Source organism: Phyllobates terribilis, unplaced genomic scaffold, assembly GCF_046119375.1.
Source record: "Phyllobates terribilis strain yellow unplaced genomic scaffold, ASM4611937v1 Scaffold_2__4_contigs__length_985480577, whole genome shotgun sequence".
Taxonomy (NCBI): domain Eukaryota; kingdom Metazoa; phylum Chordata; class Amphibia; order Anura; family Dendrobatidae; genus Phyllobates; species Phyllobates terribilis.
This window is the reverse complement of record NW_027362762.1, coordinates 971,306,633-971,324,483: the sequence shown is the minus strand read 5'-3', so window position 1 is coordinate 971,324,483 and position 17,851 is coordinate 971,306,633. Positions and strand designations below refer to the sequence as shown.

Genomic DNA, 17,851 nt, shown 5'->3' with positions numbered 1-17,851 from the left:
TCTTGCTTGTTTGTAATTGACCAAATACTTATTTTCCACCAAAATTTGAAAAAAAATTTCTTTCCACATCAGACAATGTGATTTCCAGGATTTGTTTTCTCATTTTGTCTCTCATAGTTGAGGTCGACCTATGATGTCAATTACAGGCCGACCTCATCTTTATAAGTGGGAGAACTCGCACAATTGGTGGCTGACTAAATATTGTTATATACAGTGGGGAAAAAAAGTAACGCCATCAGCACTCGCTTCCAGCACCGGCTCAGCACTCGCTTGCGGCCGCTCCAGCACCGGCTCAGCACTCGCCTGCGGCCGCTCCAGCACCGGCTCAGCACTCGCCTGCGGCCGCTCCAGCACCGGCTCAGCACTCGCCTGCGGCCGCTCCAGCGCCGGCTCAGCACTCGCCTGCGGCCGCTCCAGCTCCGGCTCAGCACTCGCCTGTGGCCGCTCCAGCACCGGCTCAGCACTCGCCTGCGGCCGCTCCAGCACCGGCTCAGCACTCGCCTGCGGCCGCTCCAGCACCGGCTCAGCACTCTGCCCCGGTCTTTCCAGTGCTGGCTCTTGATAACTGCAGCCAATCACTATTGCATGACACTGCTGTGCCCAGTGATTGGCTGCAGTGTTCAGATGATGTTTTTGTGATGTCTTCACTGTAGCTCCATGAGCAGAGTACAGAGGGAGCAGCGGTGAGCCGGTTCTGGAGCGGCAGGGGGCGGCTACTGGTGGATTTAGTTCTAAAATAAAAATAAAAGTGGAAATAAAAGTGGAAAACCCCTTTAAAATGAGACGGCATTATTGGAGCTGATTAATTAGAGGAAATGTCCACTTCTCCCTCCTGCGTCTCCTCACCTGGAATGTTCCTTCTTCTGAGGGTCGCAGAGATTCCCACTCTGGAGAATCCAAAAACTGGTACGGGAAGATGTAGTGTAAGAACTGACCGTCCAGGCTCACCTTCACCCTGCGACACAGACAGACATGAGAGATGTGCTGCAGAGGGGTCAGAGGTGGAATAATCTGCAGAATATACCACTGTGCATCAGTCAGAAGATAGAGGAGCGATGTGCTGCAGAGGGGTCAGAGGTGGAATAATCTGCAGAATATACCACTGTGCATCAGTCAGAAGATAGAGGAGTGATGTGCTGCAGAGAGGTCAGAGGTGGAATAATCTGCAGAATATACCACTGTGCATCAGTCAGAAGATAGAGGAGCGATGTGCTGCAGAGGGGTCAGAGGTGGAATAATCTGCAGAATATACCACTGTGCATCAGTCAGAAGATAGAGGAGCGATGTGCTGCAGAGGGGTCAGAGGTGGAATAATCTGCAGAATATACCACTGTGCATCAGTCAGAAGATAGAGGAGCGATGTGCTGCAGAGGGGTCAGAGGTGGAATAATCTGCAGAATATACCACTGTGCATCAGTCAGAAGATAGAGGAGCGATGTGCTGCAGAGGGGTCAGAGGTGGAATAATCTGCAGAATATACCACTGTGCATCAGTCAGAAGATAGGGGGGCGATGTGCTGCAGAGGGGTCAGAGGTGGAATAATCTGCAGAATAAACCACTGTGCATCAGTCAGAAGATAGGGGGGCGATGTGCTGCAGAGGGGTCAGAGGTGGAATAATCTGCAGAATATACCACTGTGCATCAGTCAGAAGATAGAGGAGCGATGTGCTGCAGAGGGGTCAGAGGTGGAATAATCTGCAGAATATACCACTGTGCATCAGTCAGAAGATAGGGGGGCGATGTGCTGCAGAGGGGTCAGAGGTGGAATAATCTGCAGAATATACCACTGTGCATCAGTCAGAAGATAGAGGGGCGATGTGCTGCAGAGGGGTCAGAGGTGGAATAATCTGCAGAATATACCACTGTGCATCAGTCAGAAGATAGAGGGGCGATGTGCTGCAGAGGGGTCAGAGGTGGAATAATCTGCAGAATATACCACTGTGCATCAGTCGGAAGATAGACGGGCGATGTGCTGCAGAGGAGTCAGAGGTGGAATAATCTGCACAATATACCACTGTGCATCAGTCAGAAGATAGGGGGACGATATGCTGCAGAGGGGTCAAAGGTGGAATAATCTGCAGAATAAAGCACTGTGCATCAGTCAGAAGATAGAGGGGCGATGTGCTGCAGAGGGGTCAGAAGTGGAATAATCTGCAGAATATACCACTGTGCATCAGTCAGAAGATAGAGGAGAGATGTGCTGCAGAGGGGTCAGAGGTGGAATAATCTGCAGAATATACCACTGTGCATCAGTCAGTAGATAGAGGAGAGATGAGCTGCAGACAGGACAGAGGTGGAATAATCTGCAGAATATACCATTGTGCATCAATCAGAAGATAGAGGAGAGATGTGCTGCAGAGGGGTCAGAGGTGGAATAATCTGCAGGATATACCACTGTGCATCAGTCAGAAGATAGAGGAGAGATGTGCTGCAGAGAGGACAAAGGTGGAATAATCTGCAGAATATACCACTGTGCATCAGTCAGAAGATAGAGGAGAGATGTGCTGCAGAGGGGTCAGAGGTGGAATAATCTGCAGGATATACCACTGTGCATCAGTCAGAAGATAGAGGAGTGATGTGCTGCAGAGGGATCAGAGGTGGAATAATCTGCAGAATATACCACTGTGCATCAGTCAGAAGATAGAGGAGAGATGTGCTGCAGAGGGGTCAGAGGTGGAATAATCTGCAGAATATACCACTGTGCATCAGTCAGAAGATAGAGGAGTGATGTGCTGCAGAGGGATCAGAGGTGGAATAATCTGCAGAATATACCACTGTGCAACAGTCAGAAGATAGAGGAGTGATGTGCTGCAGGGGGGTCAGAGGTGGAATAATCTGCGGAATATACCACTGTGCATCACTCAAGAGATAGAGGAGTGATGTGCTGCAGAGAGGTCAGAGGTGGAATAATCTGCAGGATATACCACTGTGCATCACTCAGAAGATAGAGGAGAGATGTGCTGCAGAGGGGTCAGAGGTAGAATAATCTGCAGAATATACCACTACGCATCAGTCAGAAGATAGAGGAGCGATGTGCTGCAGAGAGGGCAGAGGTGGAATAATCTGCAGAATATACCACTGTGCATCAGTCAGAAGATAGAGGAGCGATGTGCTGCAGAGAGGGCAGAGGTGGAATAATCTGCACAATATACCACTGTGCATCAGTCAGAAGATAGGGGGACGATATGCTGCAGAGGGGTCAAAGGTGGAATAATCTGCAGAATAAAGCACTGTGCATCAGTCAGAAGATAGAGGGGCGATGTGCTGCAGAGGGGTCAGAAGTGGAATAATCTGCAGAATATACCACTGTGCATCAGTCAGAAGATAGAGGAGAGATGTGCTGCAGAGGGGTCAGAGGTGGAATAATCTGCAGAATATACCACTGTGCATCAGTCAGTAGATAGAGGAGAGATGAGCTGCAGACAGGACAGAGGTGGAATAATCTGCAGAATATACCATTGTGCATCAATCAGAAGATAGAGGAGAGATGTGCTGCAGAGGGGTCAGAGGTGGAATAATCTGCAGGATATACCACTGTGCATCAGTCAGAAGATAGAGGAGAGATGTGCTGCAGAGAGGACAAAGGTGGAATAATCTGCAGAATATACCACTGTGCATCAGTCAGAAGATAGAGGAGAGATGTGCTGCAGAGGGGTCAGAGGTGGAATAATCTGCAGGATATACCACTGTGCATCAGTCAGAAGATAGAGGAGTGATGTGCTGCAGAGGGATCAGAGGTGGAATAATCTGCAGAATATACCACTGTGCATCAGTCAGAAGATAGAGGAGAGATGTGCTGCAGAGGGGTCAGAGGTGGAATAATCTGCAGAATATACCACTGTGCATCAGTCAGAAGATAGAGGAGTGATGTGCTGCAGAGGGATCAGAGGTGGAATAATCTGCAGAATATACCACTGTGCAACAGTCAGAAGATAGAGGAGTGATGTGCTGCAGGGGGGTCAGAGGTGGAATAATCTGCGGAATATACCACTGTGCATCACTCAAGAGATAGAGGAGTGATGTGCTGCAGAGAGGTCAGAGGTGGAATAATCTGCAGGATATACCACTGTGCATCACTCAGAAGATAGAGGAGAGATGTGCTGCAGAGGGGTCAGAGGTAGAATAATCTGCAGAATATACCACTACGCATCAGTCAGAAGATAGAGGAGCGATGTGCTGCAGAGAGGGCAGAGGTGGAATAATCTGCAGAATATACCACTGTGCATCAGTCAGAAGATAGAGGAGTGATGTGCTGCAGAGAGGGCAGAGGTGGAATAATCTGCAGAATATACCACTGTGCATCAGTCAGAAGATAGAGGAGTGATGTGCTGCAGAGAGGGCAGAGGTGGAATAATCTGCAGAATATACCACTGTGTATCAGTCAGAAGATAGGGGGGCGATGTGCTGCAGAGAGGGCAGAGGTGGAATAATCTGCAGAATATACCACTGCGCATCAGTCAGAAGATAGAGGAGCGATGTGCTGCAGAGAGGGCAGAGGTGGAATAATCTGCAGAATATACCACTGCGCATCAGTCAGAAGATAGAGGAGCGATGTGCTGCAGAGAGGGCAGAGGTGGAATAATCTGCAGAATATACCACTGTGCATCAGTCAAAAGATAGAGGAGAGATGTGCTGCAGAGAGGGCAGAGGTGGAATAATCTGCAGAATATACCACTGTGCATCAGTCAGAAGATAGGGGGGCGATGTGCTGCAGAGAGGGCAGAGGTGGAATAATCTGCAGAATATACCACTGTGCATCAGTCAGAAGATAGAGGAGTGATGTGCTGCAGAGAGGGCAGAGGTGGAATAATCTGCAGGATATACCACTGTGCATCAGTCAGAAGATAGAGGAGTGATGTGCTGCAGAGAGGGCAGAGGTGGAATAATCTGCAGGATATACCACTGTGCATCAGTCAGAAGATAGAGGAGTGATGTGCTGCAGAGAGGGCAGAGGTGGAATAATCTGCAGGATATACCACTGTGCATCAGCCAGAAGATAGAGGAGAGATGTTCTGCAGAGAGGTCAGAGGTGGAATAATCTGCAGGATATACCACTGTGCATCACTGAGAAGATAGAGGAGTGATGTGCTGCAGAGGGGTCAGAGGTGGAATAATCTGCAGAATATATCACTGTCAGTCAGAAGATAGAGGATTGATGTGCTGCAGAGAGGTCAGAGGTGGGATAATCTGCAGGATATACCACTGTGCATCAGTCAGAAGATAGAGGAGTGATGTGCTGCAGAGAGGGCAGAGGTGGAATAATCTGCAGAATATACCACTGTGCATCATTCAGAAGATAGAAGAGCGATGTGCTGCAGAGAGGACAGAGGTGGAATAATCTGCAGAATATACCACTATGCATCACTCAGAAGACAGAGGAGAGATGTGCTGCAGAGAGGACAGAGGTGGAATAATCTGCAGAATATACCACTATGCATCAGTCAGAAGATAGAGGAGTGATGTGCTGCAGAGGGGTCAGAGGTGGAACAATCTGCAGAATATATCACTGTCAGTCAGAAGATAGAGGATTGATGTGCTGCAGAGAGGTCAGAGGTGGAATAATCTGCAGGATATACCACTGTGCATCAGTCAGAAGATAGAGGAGTGATGTGCTGCAGAGAGGGCAGAGGTGGAATAATCTGCAGGATATACCACTGTGCATCAGTCAGAAGATAGAGGAGTGATGTGCTGCAGAGAGGGCAGAGGTGGAATAATCTGCAGGATATACCACTGTGCATCAGCCAGAAGATAGAGGAGAGATATTCTGCAGAGAAGACAGAGGTGGAATAATCTGCAGAATATACCACTGTGCATCAGTCAGAAGATAGAGGAGTGATATGCTGCAGAGAGGGCAGAGGTGGAATAATCTGCAGGATATACCACTGTGCATCAGCCAGAAGATAGAGGAGAGATGTTCTGCAGAGAAGACAGAGGTGGAATAATCTGCAGAATATACCACTGTGCATCAGTCAGAAGATAGAGGAGTGATATGCTGCAGAGAGGTCAGAGGTGGAATAATCTGCAGGATATACCACTGTGCATCAGTCAGAAGATAGAGGAGTGATGTGCTGCAGAGAGGTCAGAAGTGGAATAATCTGCAGAATATACCACTGTGCATCACTGAGAAGACAGAGGAGAGATGTGATGCAGAGAGGACAGAGGTGGAATAATCTGCAGAATATACCACTATGCATCAGTCAGAAGATAGAGGAGTGATGTGCTGCAGAGGGGTCAGAGGTGGAATAATCTGCAGAATATATCACTGTCAGTCAGAAGATAGAGGATTGATGTGCTGCAGAGAGGTCAGAGGTGGAATAATCTGCAGGATATACCACTGTGCATCAGTCAGAAGATAGAGGAGTGATGTGCTGCAGAGAGGGCAGAGGTGGAATAATCTGCAGAATATACCACTGTGCATCATTCAGAAGATAGAAGAGCGATGTGCTGCAGAGAGGACAGAGGTGGAATAATCTGCAGAATATACCACTATGCATCACTCAGAAGACAGAGGAGAGATGTGCTGCAGAGAGGACAGAGGTGGAATAATCTGCAGAATATACCACTATGCATCAGTCAGAAGATAGAGGAGTGATGTGCTGCAGAGGGGTCAGAGGTGGAATAATCTGCAGAATATATCACTGTCAGTCAGAAGATAGAGGATTGATGTGCTGCAGAGAGGTCAGAGGTGGAATAATCTGCAGGATATACCACTGTGCATCAGTCAGAAGATAGAGGAGTGATGTGCTGCAGAGAGGGCAGAGGTGGAATAATCTGCAGGATATACCACTGTGCATCAGTCAGAAGATAGAGGAGTGATGTGCTGCAGAGAGGGCAGAGGTGGAATAATCTGCAGGATATACCACTGTGCATCAGCCACAAGATAGAGGAGAGATGTTCTGCAGAGAAGACAGAGGTGGAATAATCTGCAGAATATACCACTGTGCATCAGTCAGAAGATAGAGGAGTGATATGCTGCAGAGAGGTCAGAGGTGGAATAATCTGCAGGATATACCACTGTGCATCAGTCAGAAGATAGAGGAGTGATGTGCTGCAGAGAGGTCAGAAGTGGAATAATCTGCAGAATATACCACTGTGCATCACTCAGAAGACAGAGGAGAGATGTGCTGCAGAGAGGACAGAGGTGGAATAATCTGCAGAATATACCACTATGCATCAGTCAGAAGATAGAGGAGTGATGTGCTGCAGAGGGGTCAGAGGTGGAATAATCTGCAGAATATACCACTGTGCATCAGTCAGAAGATAGAGGAGTGATGTGCTGCAGAGGGGTCAGAGGTGGAATAAGCTGCAGAATATACCACTGTGCATCAGTCAGTAGATAGAGGAGAGATGAGCTGCAGAGAGGACAGAGGTGGAATAATCTGCAGAATATACCATTGTGCATCAGTCAGAAGATAGAGGAGAGATGTGCTGCAGAGGGGTCAGAGGTGGAATAATCTGCAGAATATACCACTGTGCATCAGTCAGAAGATGGAGGAGTGATGTGCTGCAGAGGGGTCAGAGGTGGAATAATCTGCAGAATATACCACTGTGCATCAGTCAGAAGATAGAGGAGTGATGTGCTGCTGAGGGGTCAGAGGTGGAATAATCTGCAGAATATACCACTGTGCATCACTCAAGAGATAGAGGAGTGATCTGCTGCAGAGAGGTCAGAGGTGGAATAATCTGCAGGATATACCACTGTGCATCACTCAGAAGATAGAGGAGAGATGTGCTGCAGAGGGGTCAGAGGTGGAATAATCTGCAGAATATACCACTGTGCATCAGTCAGAAGATAGAGGAGTGATGTGCTGCAGAGGGGTCAGAGGTGGAATAATCTGCAGAATATACCACTGTGCATCAGTCAGAAGATAGGGGGGCGATGTGCTGCAGAGAGGACAGAGGTGGAATAATCTGCAGAATATACCACTGTGCATCAGTCAGAAGATAGAGGAGTGATGTGCTGCAGAGAGGGCAGAGGTGGAATAATCTGCAGAATATACCACTGTGCATCAGTCAGAAGATAGAGGAGTGATGTGCTGCAGGGGGGTCAGAGGTGGAATAATCTGCAGAATATACCACTGTGCATCACTCAAGAGATAGAGGAGAGATGTGCTGCAGAGGGGTCAGAGGTGGAATAATCTGCAGGATATACCACTGTGCATCACTCAGAAGATAGAGGAGAGATGTGCTGCAGAGGGGTCAGAGGTGGAATAATCTGCAGAATATACCACTGTGCATCAGTCAGAAGATAGAGGAGTGATGTGCTGCAGAGGGGTCAGAGGTGGAATAATCTGCAGAATATACCACTGTGCATCAGTCAGAAGATAGGGGGGCGATGTGCTGCAGAGAGGACAGAGGTGGAATAATCTGCAGAATATACCACTGTGCATCAGTCAGAAGATAGAGGAGTGATGTGCTGCAGAGAGGGCAGAGGTGGAATAATCTGCAGAATATACCACTGTGCATCAGTCAGAAGATAGAGGAGTGATGTGCTGCAGGGGGGTCAGAGGTGGAATAACCTGCAGAATATACCACTGTGCATCACTCAAGAGATAGAGGAGAGATGTGCTGCAGAGGGGTCAGAGGTGGAATAATCTGCAGAATATACCACTGTGCATCAGTCAGAAGATAGAGGAGAGATGTGCTGCAGAGAGGACAAAGGTGGAATAATCTGCAGAATATACCACTGTGCATCAGTCAGAAGATAGAGGAGAGATGTGCTGCAGAGGGGTCAGAGGTGGACTAATCTGCAGAATATACCACTATGCATCAGTCAGAAGATAGAGGAGTGATGTGCTGCAGAGGGGTCAGAGGTGGAATAATCTGCAGAATATACCACTGTGCATCAGTCAGAAGATAGAGGAGTGATGTGCTGCAGAGGGGTCAGAGGTGGAATAATCTGCAGAATATACCACTGTGCATCACTCAAGAGATAGAGGAGTGATGTGCTGCAGAGAGGTCAGAGGTGGAATAATCTGCAGGATTTACCACTGTGCATCACTCAGAAGATAGGGGGGCGATGTGCTGCAGAGAGGGCAGAGGTGGAATAATCTGCAGAATATACCACTGTGCATCAGTCAGAAGATAGAGGAGTGATGTGCTGCAGAGAGGGCAGAGGTGGAATAATCTGCAGGATATACCACTGTGCATCAGTCAGAAGATAGAGGAGAGATGTGCTGCAGAGGGGTCAGAGGTGGAATAATCTGCAGAATATACCACTGTGCATCAGTCAGAAGATAGAGGAGTGATGTGCTGCAGAGAGGGCAGAGGTGGAATAATCTGCAGAATATACCACTGTGCATCAGTCAGAAGATAGAGGAGTGATGTGCTGCAGAGGGGTCAGAGGTGGAATAATCTGCAGAATATACCACTGTGCATCAGTCAGTAGATAGAGGAGAGATGAGCTGCAGAGAGGACAGAGGTGGAATTATCTGCAGAATATACCATTGTGCATCAGTCAGAATATAGAGGAGAGATGTGCTGCAGAGGGGTCAGAGGTGGAATAATCTGCAGGATATACCACTGTGCATCAGTCAGAAGATAGAGGAGTGATGTGCTGCAGAGGGGTCAGAGGTGGAATAATCTGCAGAATATACCACTGTGCATCAGTCAAAAGATAGAGGAGTGATGTGCTGCAGAGGGGTCAGAGGTGGAATAATCTGCAGAATATACCACTGCGCATCAGTCAAAACATAGAGGAGAGATGTGCTGCAGAGGGGTCAGAGGTGGAATAATCTGCAGAATGTACCACTGTGCATCAGTCAGAAGATAGAGGAGTGATGTGCTGCAGAGGGGTCAGAGGTGGAATAATCTGCAGAATATACCACTGTGCATCAGTCAGAAGATAGAGGAGCGATGTGCTGCAGAGAGGGCAGAGGTGGAATAATCTGCAGGATATACCACTGTGCATCACTCAGAAGATAGAGGAGAGATGTGCTGCAGAGGGGTCAGAGGTGGAATAATCTGCAGAATATACCACTGCGCATCAGTCAGAAGATAGAGGAGCGATGTGCTGCAGAGAGGGCAGAGGTGGAATAATCTGCACAATATACGACTGTGCATCAGTCAGAAGATAGAGGAGAGATGTGCTGCAGAGGGGTCAGAGGTGGAATAATCTGCAGGATATACCACTGTGCATTAGTCAAAAGATAGAGGAGAGATGTGCTGCAGAGGGGTCAGAGATGGAATAATCTGGAGAATATACCACTGTGCATCAGTCAGAAGATAGAGGAGTGATGTGCTGTAGAGGGGTCAGAGGTGGAATAATCTGCAGAATATACCACTGTGCATCAGTCAGAAGATAGAGGAGCGATGTGCTGCAGAGAGGGCAGAGGTGGAATAATCTGCAGAATATACCACTGTGCATCAGTCAGAAGATAGAGGAGCGATGTGCTGCAGAGAGGGCAGAGGTGGAATAATCTGCAGAATATACCACTGTGCATCAGTCAGAAGATAGAGGAGTGATGTGCTGCAGAGAGGGCAGAGGTGGAATAATCTGCAGAATATACCACTGTGCATCAGTCAGAAGATAGAGGAGTGATATGCTGCAGAGAGGTCAGAGGTGGAATAATCTGCAGGATATACCACTGTGCATCAGTCAGAAGATAGAGGAGTGATGTGCTGCAGAGAGGTCAGAAGAGGAATAATCTGCAGAATATACCACTGTGCATCACTCAGAAGACAGAGGAGAGATGTGCTGCAGAGAGGACAGAGGTGGAATAATCTGCAGAATATACCACTGTGCATCAGTCAGAAGATAGAGGAGTGATGTGCTGCAGAGGGGTCAGAGGTGGAATAATCTGCAGAATATATCACTGTCAGTCAGAAGATAGAGGAGTGATGTGCTGCAGAGAGGGCAGAGGTGGAATAATCTGCAGAATATACCACTGCGCATCAGTCAGAAGATAGAGGAGAGATGTGCTGCAGAGAGGGCAGAGGTAGAATAATCTGCAGTATATACCACTGTGCATCAGTCAGAAGATAGAGGAGTGATGTGCTGCAGAGGGGTCAGAGGTGGAATAATCTGCAGAATATATCACTGTCAGTCAGAAGATAGAGGAATGATGTGCTGCAGAGAGGTCAGAGGTGGAATAATCTGCAGGATATACCACTGTGCATCAGTCAGAAGATAGAGGAGTGATGTGCTGCAGAGGGGTCAGAAGTGGAATAATCTGCAGGATATACCACTGTGCATCAGTCAGAAGATAGAGGAGAGATGTGCTGCAGAGAGGTCAGAGGTGGAATAATCTGCAGAATATACCACTGTGCATCAGTCAGAAGATAGAGGGGCGATGTGCTGCAGAGAGGACAGAGGTGGAATAATCTGCAGAATATACCACTGTGCATCAGTCAGAAGATAGAGGAGTGATGTGCTGCAGAGAGGGCAGAGGTGGAATAATCTGCAGGATATACCACTGTGCATCAGTCAGAAGATAGAGGAGAGATGTGCTGCACAGAAGTCAGAGGTGGAATAATCTGCAGGATATACCACTGTGCATCAGTCAGAAGATAGAGGAGTGATGTGCTGCACAGAGGTCAGAGGTGGAATAATCTGCAGAATATACCACTGCGCATCAGTCAGAAGATAGAGGAGAGATGTGCTGCAGAGAGGGCAGAGGTGGAATAATCTGCAGGATATACCACTGTGCATCAGTCAGAAGATAGAGGAGCGATGTGCTGCAGAGGGGTCAGAGGTGGAATAATCTGCAGAATATACCACTGTGCATCAGTCAGAAGATAGAGGAGCGATGTGCTGCAGAGGGGTCAGAGGTGGAATAATCTGCAGAATATACCACTGTGCATCAGTCAGAAGATAGAGGGGCGATGTGCTGCAGAGGGGTCAGAGGTGGAATAATCTGCAGGATATACCACTGTGCATCAGTCAGAAGATAGAGGAGAGATGTGCTGCAGAGAGGACAGAGGTGGAATAATCTGCAGAATATACCACTGTGCATCAGTCAGAAGATAGAGGAGTGATGTGCTGCAGAGGGGTCAGAGGTGGAATAATCTGCAGAATATATCACTGTCAGTCAGAAGATAGAGGAGTGATGTGCTGCAGAGAGGGCAGAGGTGGAATAATCTGCAGAATATACCACTGCGCATCAGTCAGAAGATAGAGGAGAGATGTGCTGCAGAGAGGGCAGAGGTGGAATAATCTGCAGTATATACCACTGTGCATCAGTCAGAAGATAGAGGAGTGATGTGCTGCAGAGGGGTCAGAGGTGGAATAATCTGCAGAATATATCACTGTCAGTCAGAAGATAGTGGAATGATGTGCTGCAGAGAGGTCAGAGGTGGAATAATCTGCAGGATATACCACTGTGCATCAGTCAGAAGATAGAGGAGTGATGTGCTGCAGAGGGGTCAGAAGTGGAATATTCTGCAGGATATACCACTGTGCATCAGTCAGAAGATAGAGGAGAGATGTGCTGCAGAGAGGTCAGAGGTGGAATAATCTGCAGAATATACCACTGTGCATCAGTCAGAAGATAGAGGGGCGATGTGCTGCAGAGAGGACAGAGGTGGAATAATCTGCAGAATATACCACTGTGCATCAGTCAGAAGATAGAGGAGTGATGTGCTGCAGAGAGGGCAGAGGTGGAATAATCTGCAGGATATACCACTGTGCATCAGTCAGAAGATAGAGGAGAGATGTGCTGCACAGAAGTCAGAGGTGGAATAATCTGCAGGATATACCACTGTGCATCAGTCAGAAGATAGAGGAGTGATGTGCTGCACAGAGGTCAGAGGTGGAATAATCTGCAGAATATACCACTGCGCATCAGTCAGAAGATAGAGGAGAGATGTGCTGCAGAGAGGGCAGAGGTGGAATAATCTGCAGAATATACCACTGTGCATCAGTCAGAAGATAGAGGAGCGATGTGCTGCAGAGGGGTCAGAGGTGGAATAATCTGCAGAATATACCACTGTGCATCAGTCAGAAGATAGAGGGGCGATGTGCTGCAGAGGGGTCAGAGGTGGAATAATCTGCAGGATATACCACTGTGCATCAGTCAGAAGATAGAGGAGAGATGTGCTGCAGAGAGGTCAGAAGTGGAATAATCTGCAGAATATACCACTGTGCATCAGTCAGAAGATAGAGGAGTGATATGCTGCAGAGAGGTCAGAGGTGGAATAATCTGCAGGATATACCACTGTGCATCAGTCAGAAGATAGAGGAGTGATGTGCTGCATAGAGGTCAGAAGTGGAATAATCTGCAGAATATACCACTGTGCATCACTCAGAAGACAGAGGAGAGATGTGCTGCAGAGAGGACAGAGGTGGAATAATCTGCAGAATATACCACTGTGCATCAGTCAGAAGATAGAGGAGTGATGTGCTGCAGAGGGGTCAGAGGTGGAATAATCTGCAGAATATATCACTGTCAGTCAGAAGATAGAGGAGTGATGTGCTGCAGAGAGGGCAGAGGTGGAATAATCTGCAGAATATACCACTGCGCATCAGTCAGAAGATAGAGGAGAGATATGCTGCAGAGAGGGCAGAGGTGGAATAATCTGCAGTATATACCACTGTGCATCAGTCAGAAGATAGAGGAGTGATGTGCTGCAGAGGGGTCAGAGGTGGAATAATCTGCAGAATATATCACTGTCAGTCAGAAGATAGAGGAATGATGTGCTGCAGAGAGGTCAGAGGTGGAATAATCTGCAGGATATACCACTGTGCATCAGTCAGAAGATAGAGGAGTGATGTGCTGCAGAGGGGTCAGAAGTGGAATAATCTGCAGGATATACCACTGTGCATCAGTCAGAAGATAGAGGAGAGATGTGCTGCAGAGAGGTCAGAGGTGGAATAATCTGCAGAATATACCACTGTGCATCAGTCAGAAGATAGAGGGGCGATGTGCTGCAGAGAGGACAGAGGTGGAATAATCTGCAGAATATACCACTGTGCATCAGTCAGAAGATAGAGGAGTGATGTGCTGCAGAGAGGGCAGAGGTGGAATAATCTGCAGGATATACCACTGTGCATCAGTCAGAAGATAGAGGAGAGATGTGCTGCACAGAAGTCAGAGGTGGAATAATCTGCAGGATATACCACTGTGCATCAGTCAGAAGATAGAGGAGTGATGTGCTGCAGAGAGGTCAGAGGTGGAATAATCTGCAGAATATACCACTGCGCATCAGTCAGAAGATAGAGGAGAGATGTGCTGCAGAGAGGGCAGAGGTGGAATAATCTGCAGGATATACCACTGTGCATCAGTCAGAAGATAGAGGAGCGATGTGCTGCAGAGGGGTCAGAGGTGGAATAATCTGCAGAATATACCACTGTGCATCAGTCAGAAGATAGAGGAGCGATGTGCTGCAGAGGGGTCAGAGGTGGAATAATCTGCAGAATATACCACTGTGCATCAGTCAGAAGATAGAGGGGCGATGTGCTGCAGAGGGGTCAGAGGTGGAATAATCTGCAGGATATACCACTGTGCATCAGTCAGAAGATAGAGGAGAGATGTGCTGCAGAGAGGTCAGAAGTGGAATAATCTGCAGAATATACCACTGTGCATCAGTCAGAAGATAGAGGAGTGATATGCTGCAGAGAGGTCAGAGGTGGAATAATCTGCAGGATATACCACTGTGCATCAGTCAGAAGATAGAGGAGTGATGTGCTGCAGAGAGGTCAGAAGTGGAATAATCTGCAGAATATACCACTGTGCATCACTCAGAAGACAGAGGAGAGATGTGCTGCAGAGAGGATAGAGGTGGAATAATCTGCAGAATATACCACTGTGCATCAGTCAGAAGATAGAGGAGTGATGTGATGCAGAGAGGGCAGAGGTGGAATAATCTGCAGAATATACCACTGTGCATCAGTCAGAAGATAGAGGAGTGATATGCTGCAGAGAAGTCAGAGGTGGAATAATCTGCAGGATATACCACTGTGCATCAGTCAGAAGATAGAGGAGTGATGTGCTGCAGAGAGGGCAGAGGTGGAATAATCTGCAGGACATACCACTGCGCATCAGTCAGAAGATAGAGAAGAGATGTGCTGCAGAGAGGGCAGAGGTGGAATAATCTGCAGTATATACCACTCTGCATCAGTCAGAAGATAGAGGAGTGATGTGCTGCAGAGGGGTCAGAGGTGGAATAATCTGCAGAATATATCACTGTCAGTCAGAAGATAGAGGAGTGATATGCTGCAGAGAGGTCAGAGGTGGAATAATCTGCAGGATATACCACTGTGCATCATTCAGAAGATAGAGGAGTGATGTGCTGCAGAGAGGACAGAGGTGGAATAATCTGCAGGATATACCACTGTGCATCAGTCAGAAGATAGAGGGGCGATGTGCTGCAGAGAGGTCAGAAGTGGAATAATCTGCAGAATATACCACTGTGCATCACTCAAGAGATAGAGGAGTGATGTGCTGCAGAGAGGGCAGAGGTGGAATAATCTGCAGAATATACCACTGTGCATCAGTCAGAAGATAGAGGAGTGATATGCTGCAGAGAGGTCAGAGGTGGAATAATCTGAAGGATATACCACTGTGCATCAGTCAGAAGATAGAGGAGAGATGTGCTGCAGAGAGGTCAGAGGTGGAATAATCTGCAGAATATACCACTGTGCATCAGTCAGAAGATAGAGGGGCGATGTGCTGCAGAGAGGTCAGAAGTGGAATAATCTGCAGAATATACCACTGTGCATCACTCAAGAGATAGAGGAGTGATGTGCTGCAGAGAGGGCAGAGGTGGAATAATCTGCAGAATATACCACTGTGCATCAGTCAGAAGATAGAGGAGTGATGTGCTGCAGAGGGGTCAGAGGTGGAATAATCTGCAGAATATACCACTGTGCATCACTCAAGAGATAGAGGAGTGATGTGCTGCAGAGAGGTCAGAGGTGGAATAATCTGCAGGATATACCACTGTGCATCAGTCAGAAGACAGAGGAGAGATGTGCTGCAGAGAGGACAGAGGTGGAATAATCTGCAGAATATATCACTGTCAGTCAGAAGATAGAGGAGAGATGTGCTGCAGAGAGGACAGAGGTGGAATAATCTGCAGGATATACCACTGTGCATCAGTCAGAAGATAGAGAAGAGAGATGTGCTGCAGAGAGGACAGAGGTGGAATAATCTGCAGAATATACCACTGTGCATCAGTCAGAAGATAGAGGAGTGATGTGCTGCAGAGAGGGCAGAGGTGGAATAATCTGCAGGATATACCACTGTGCATCAGTCAGAAGATAGAGGAGTGATGTGCTGCAGAGAGGACAATGGTGGAATAATCTGCAGAATATACCACTGTGCATCAGTCAGAAGATAGAGGAGAGATGTGCTGCAGAGAGGACAGAGGTGGAATAATCTGCAGAATATATCACTGTCAGTCAGAAGATAGAGTAGTGATGTGCTGCAGAGAGGACAGAGGTGGAATAATCTGCAGAATATATCACTGTCAGTCAGAAGATAGAGGAGAGATGTGCTGCAGAGAGGACAGAGGTGGAATAATCTGCAGGATATACCACTGTGCATCACTCAGAAGATAGAGGAGAGATGTGCTGCAGAGAGGGCAGAGGTGGAATAATCTGCAGAATATATCACTGTCAGACAGAAGATAGAGGAGCGATGCGCTGCAGATCTGTACAGTGGATACTCTGCAGAAATGAACCCTTGCTCTGCCCTGACCCCTCGACATTAACCCTTTGTCTGCCCTAGACCAGCAGGGATCCAGGCGATGGGTCCTCTGTACTGGATCGTCAGGGACCCCGGGGACGTCACTTGGCGCTGCACATGGGCAGTAATAGTCACGGTACCCGACATCGGTGCCGTCCTGGGACCACACCGGGCACCCACCTGCCAGAGATGAGAACAGACAGCCGGTCAATGGGGGTCTTGCCCTCCAGGGCGTAGCTCTGCTCCGCGCCCAGTGCGTGCACCTCCATGCCGCTGCAGTGGGCGATCTCCTTGAAGACGGGCAGGGGAACCTGCAGCGGTTGGTACAGGGTGCGGTACAGGGCATCGTAGTCCTGCCCATAAGATTCCCTGCGCAGCCGGTAGAGGAGATGCGCGATCTGGAGGAGGCAGGCCGCCGTCAGCAGCACGTTCCACACCACGGTGTCCAGCCCGCAGGCCCACAGCCAGCCCCACAGCACCATGCAGAAGAAGCCCACCGACAGCAGCGCAAAGACGTAGATGCAACCCAAGATGCCGCTGCCCCCCATGAAGGCCAGCAAAAGAATGAGGCTGGCCAGCTGGTACATGCTCCCCTCCATATAGCGCCTCCATCCCACACAATTGGGGGCATACAAGAAGTGGTCCAGCGCTGAACTGGGGGCTGACATCCTAACGGCTTCACCTGCAGAGAAGAACAGGACAGGAGGTCACCATAACATATCATTCTGTCCAACAATGTGCACTAGCAACCCGGCCACAGACAGGGAAGAACGAAAAGCCACCCAAAGCACCGACCTGCAGCCACCACAAGGGGGCGATCACTGCATATCATTTTATACTGCTCCTACTTATCTGAACTCAAGCTTATTGGTGGCTGTATAAATCTATATGTGGTGAGCTCCCCCTAGTGGTGGCTGTATAAATCTATATGTAGTGAGCTCCCCCTAGTGGTGGCTGTATAAATCTATATGTAGTGAGCTCCCCCTAGTGGTGGCTGTATAAATCTGTATGTAGTGAGCTCCCCATAATGGTGCTGTATAAATCTGTATGTAGTGAGCTCCCTCTAGTGGTGACTGTATAAATCTGTATGTAGTGAGCTCCCCCTAGTGGTGGCTGTATGAATCTGTATGTAGTGAGCTCCCTCTAGTGGTGGCTGTATAAATCTGTATGTAGTGAGCTCCCCCTAGTGGTAACTGTATAAATCTGTGTGTAGTGAGCTCCCTCTA

The 17,851-nt window shown here is 48.2% G+C and overlaps 1 protein-coding gene across 3 annotated transcripts in view; it reads right to left on the bottom strand.

Moving 5' to 3' along the window:
* The window catches only part of POPDC2 (popeye domain cAMP effector 2), a 102,967-nt gene that overhangs the window by 11,513 nt on the left and 73,603 nt on the right, over window positions 1-17,851 (bottom strand). For all 3 annotated transcript variants that reach the window (XM_073668722.1, XM_073668723.1, XM_073668724.1), the window contains exons 2-3: window positions 16,806-17,307; window positions 847-955 (exon numbers count right to left, since the gene is read on the bottom strand). In XM_073668722.1, the coding sequence (XP_073524823.1) occupies window positions 847-955; window positions 16,806-17,307 (611 nt within the window). The remainder of the gene's footprint in view (window positions 1-846; window positions 956-16,805; window positions 17,308-17,851) is intronic.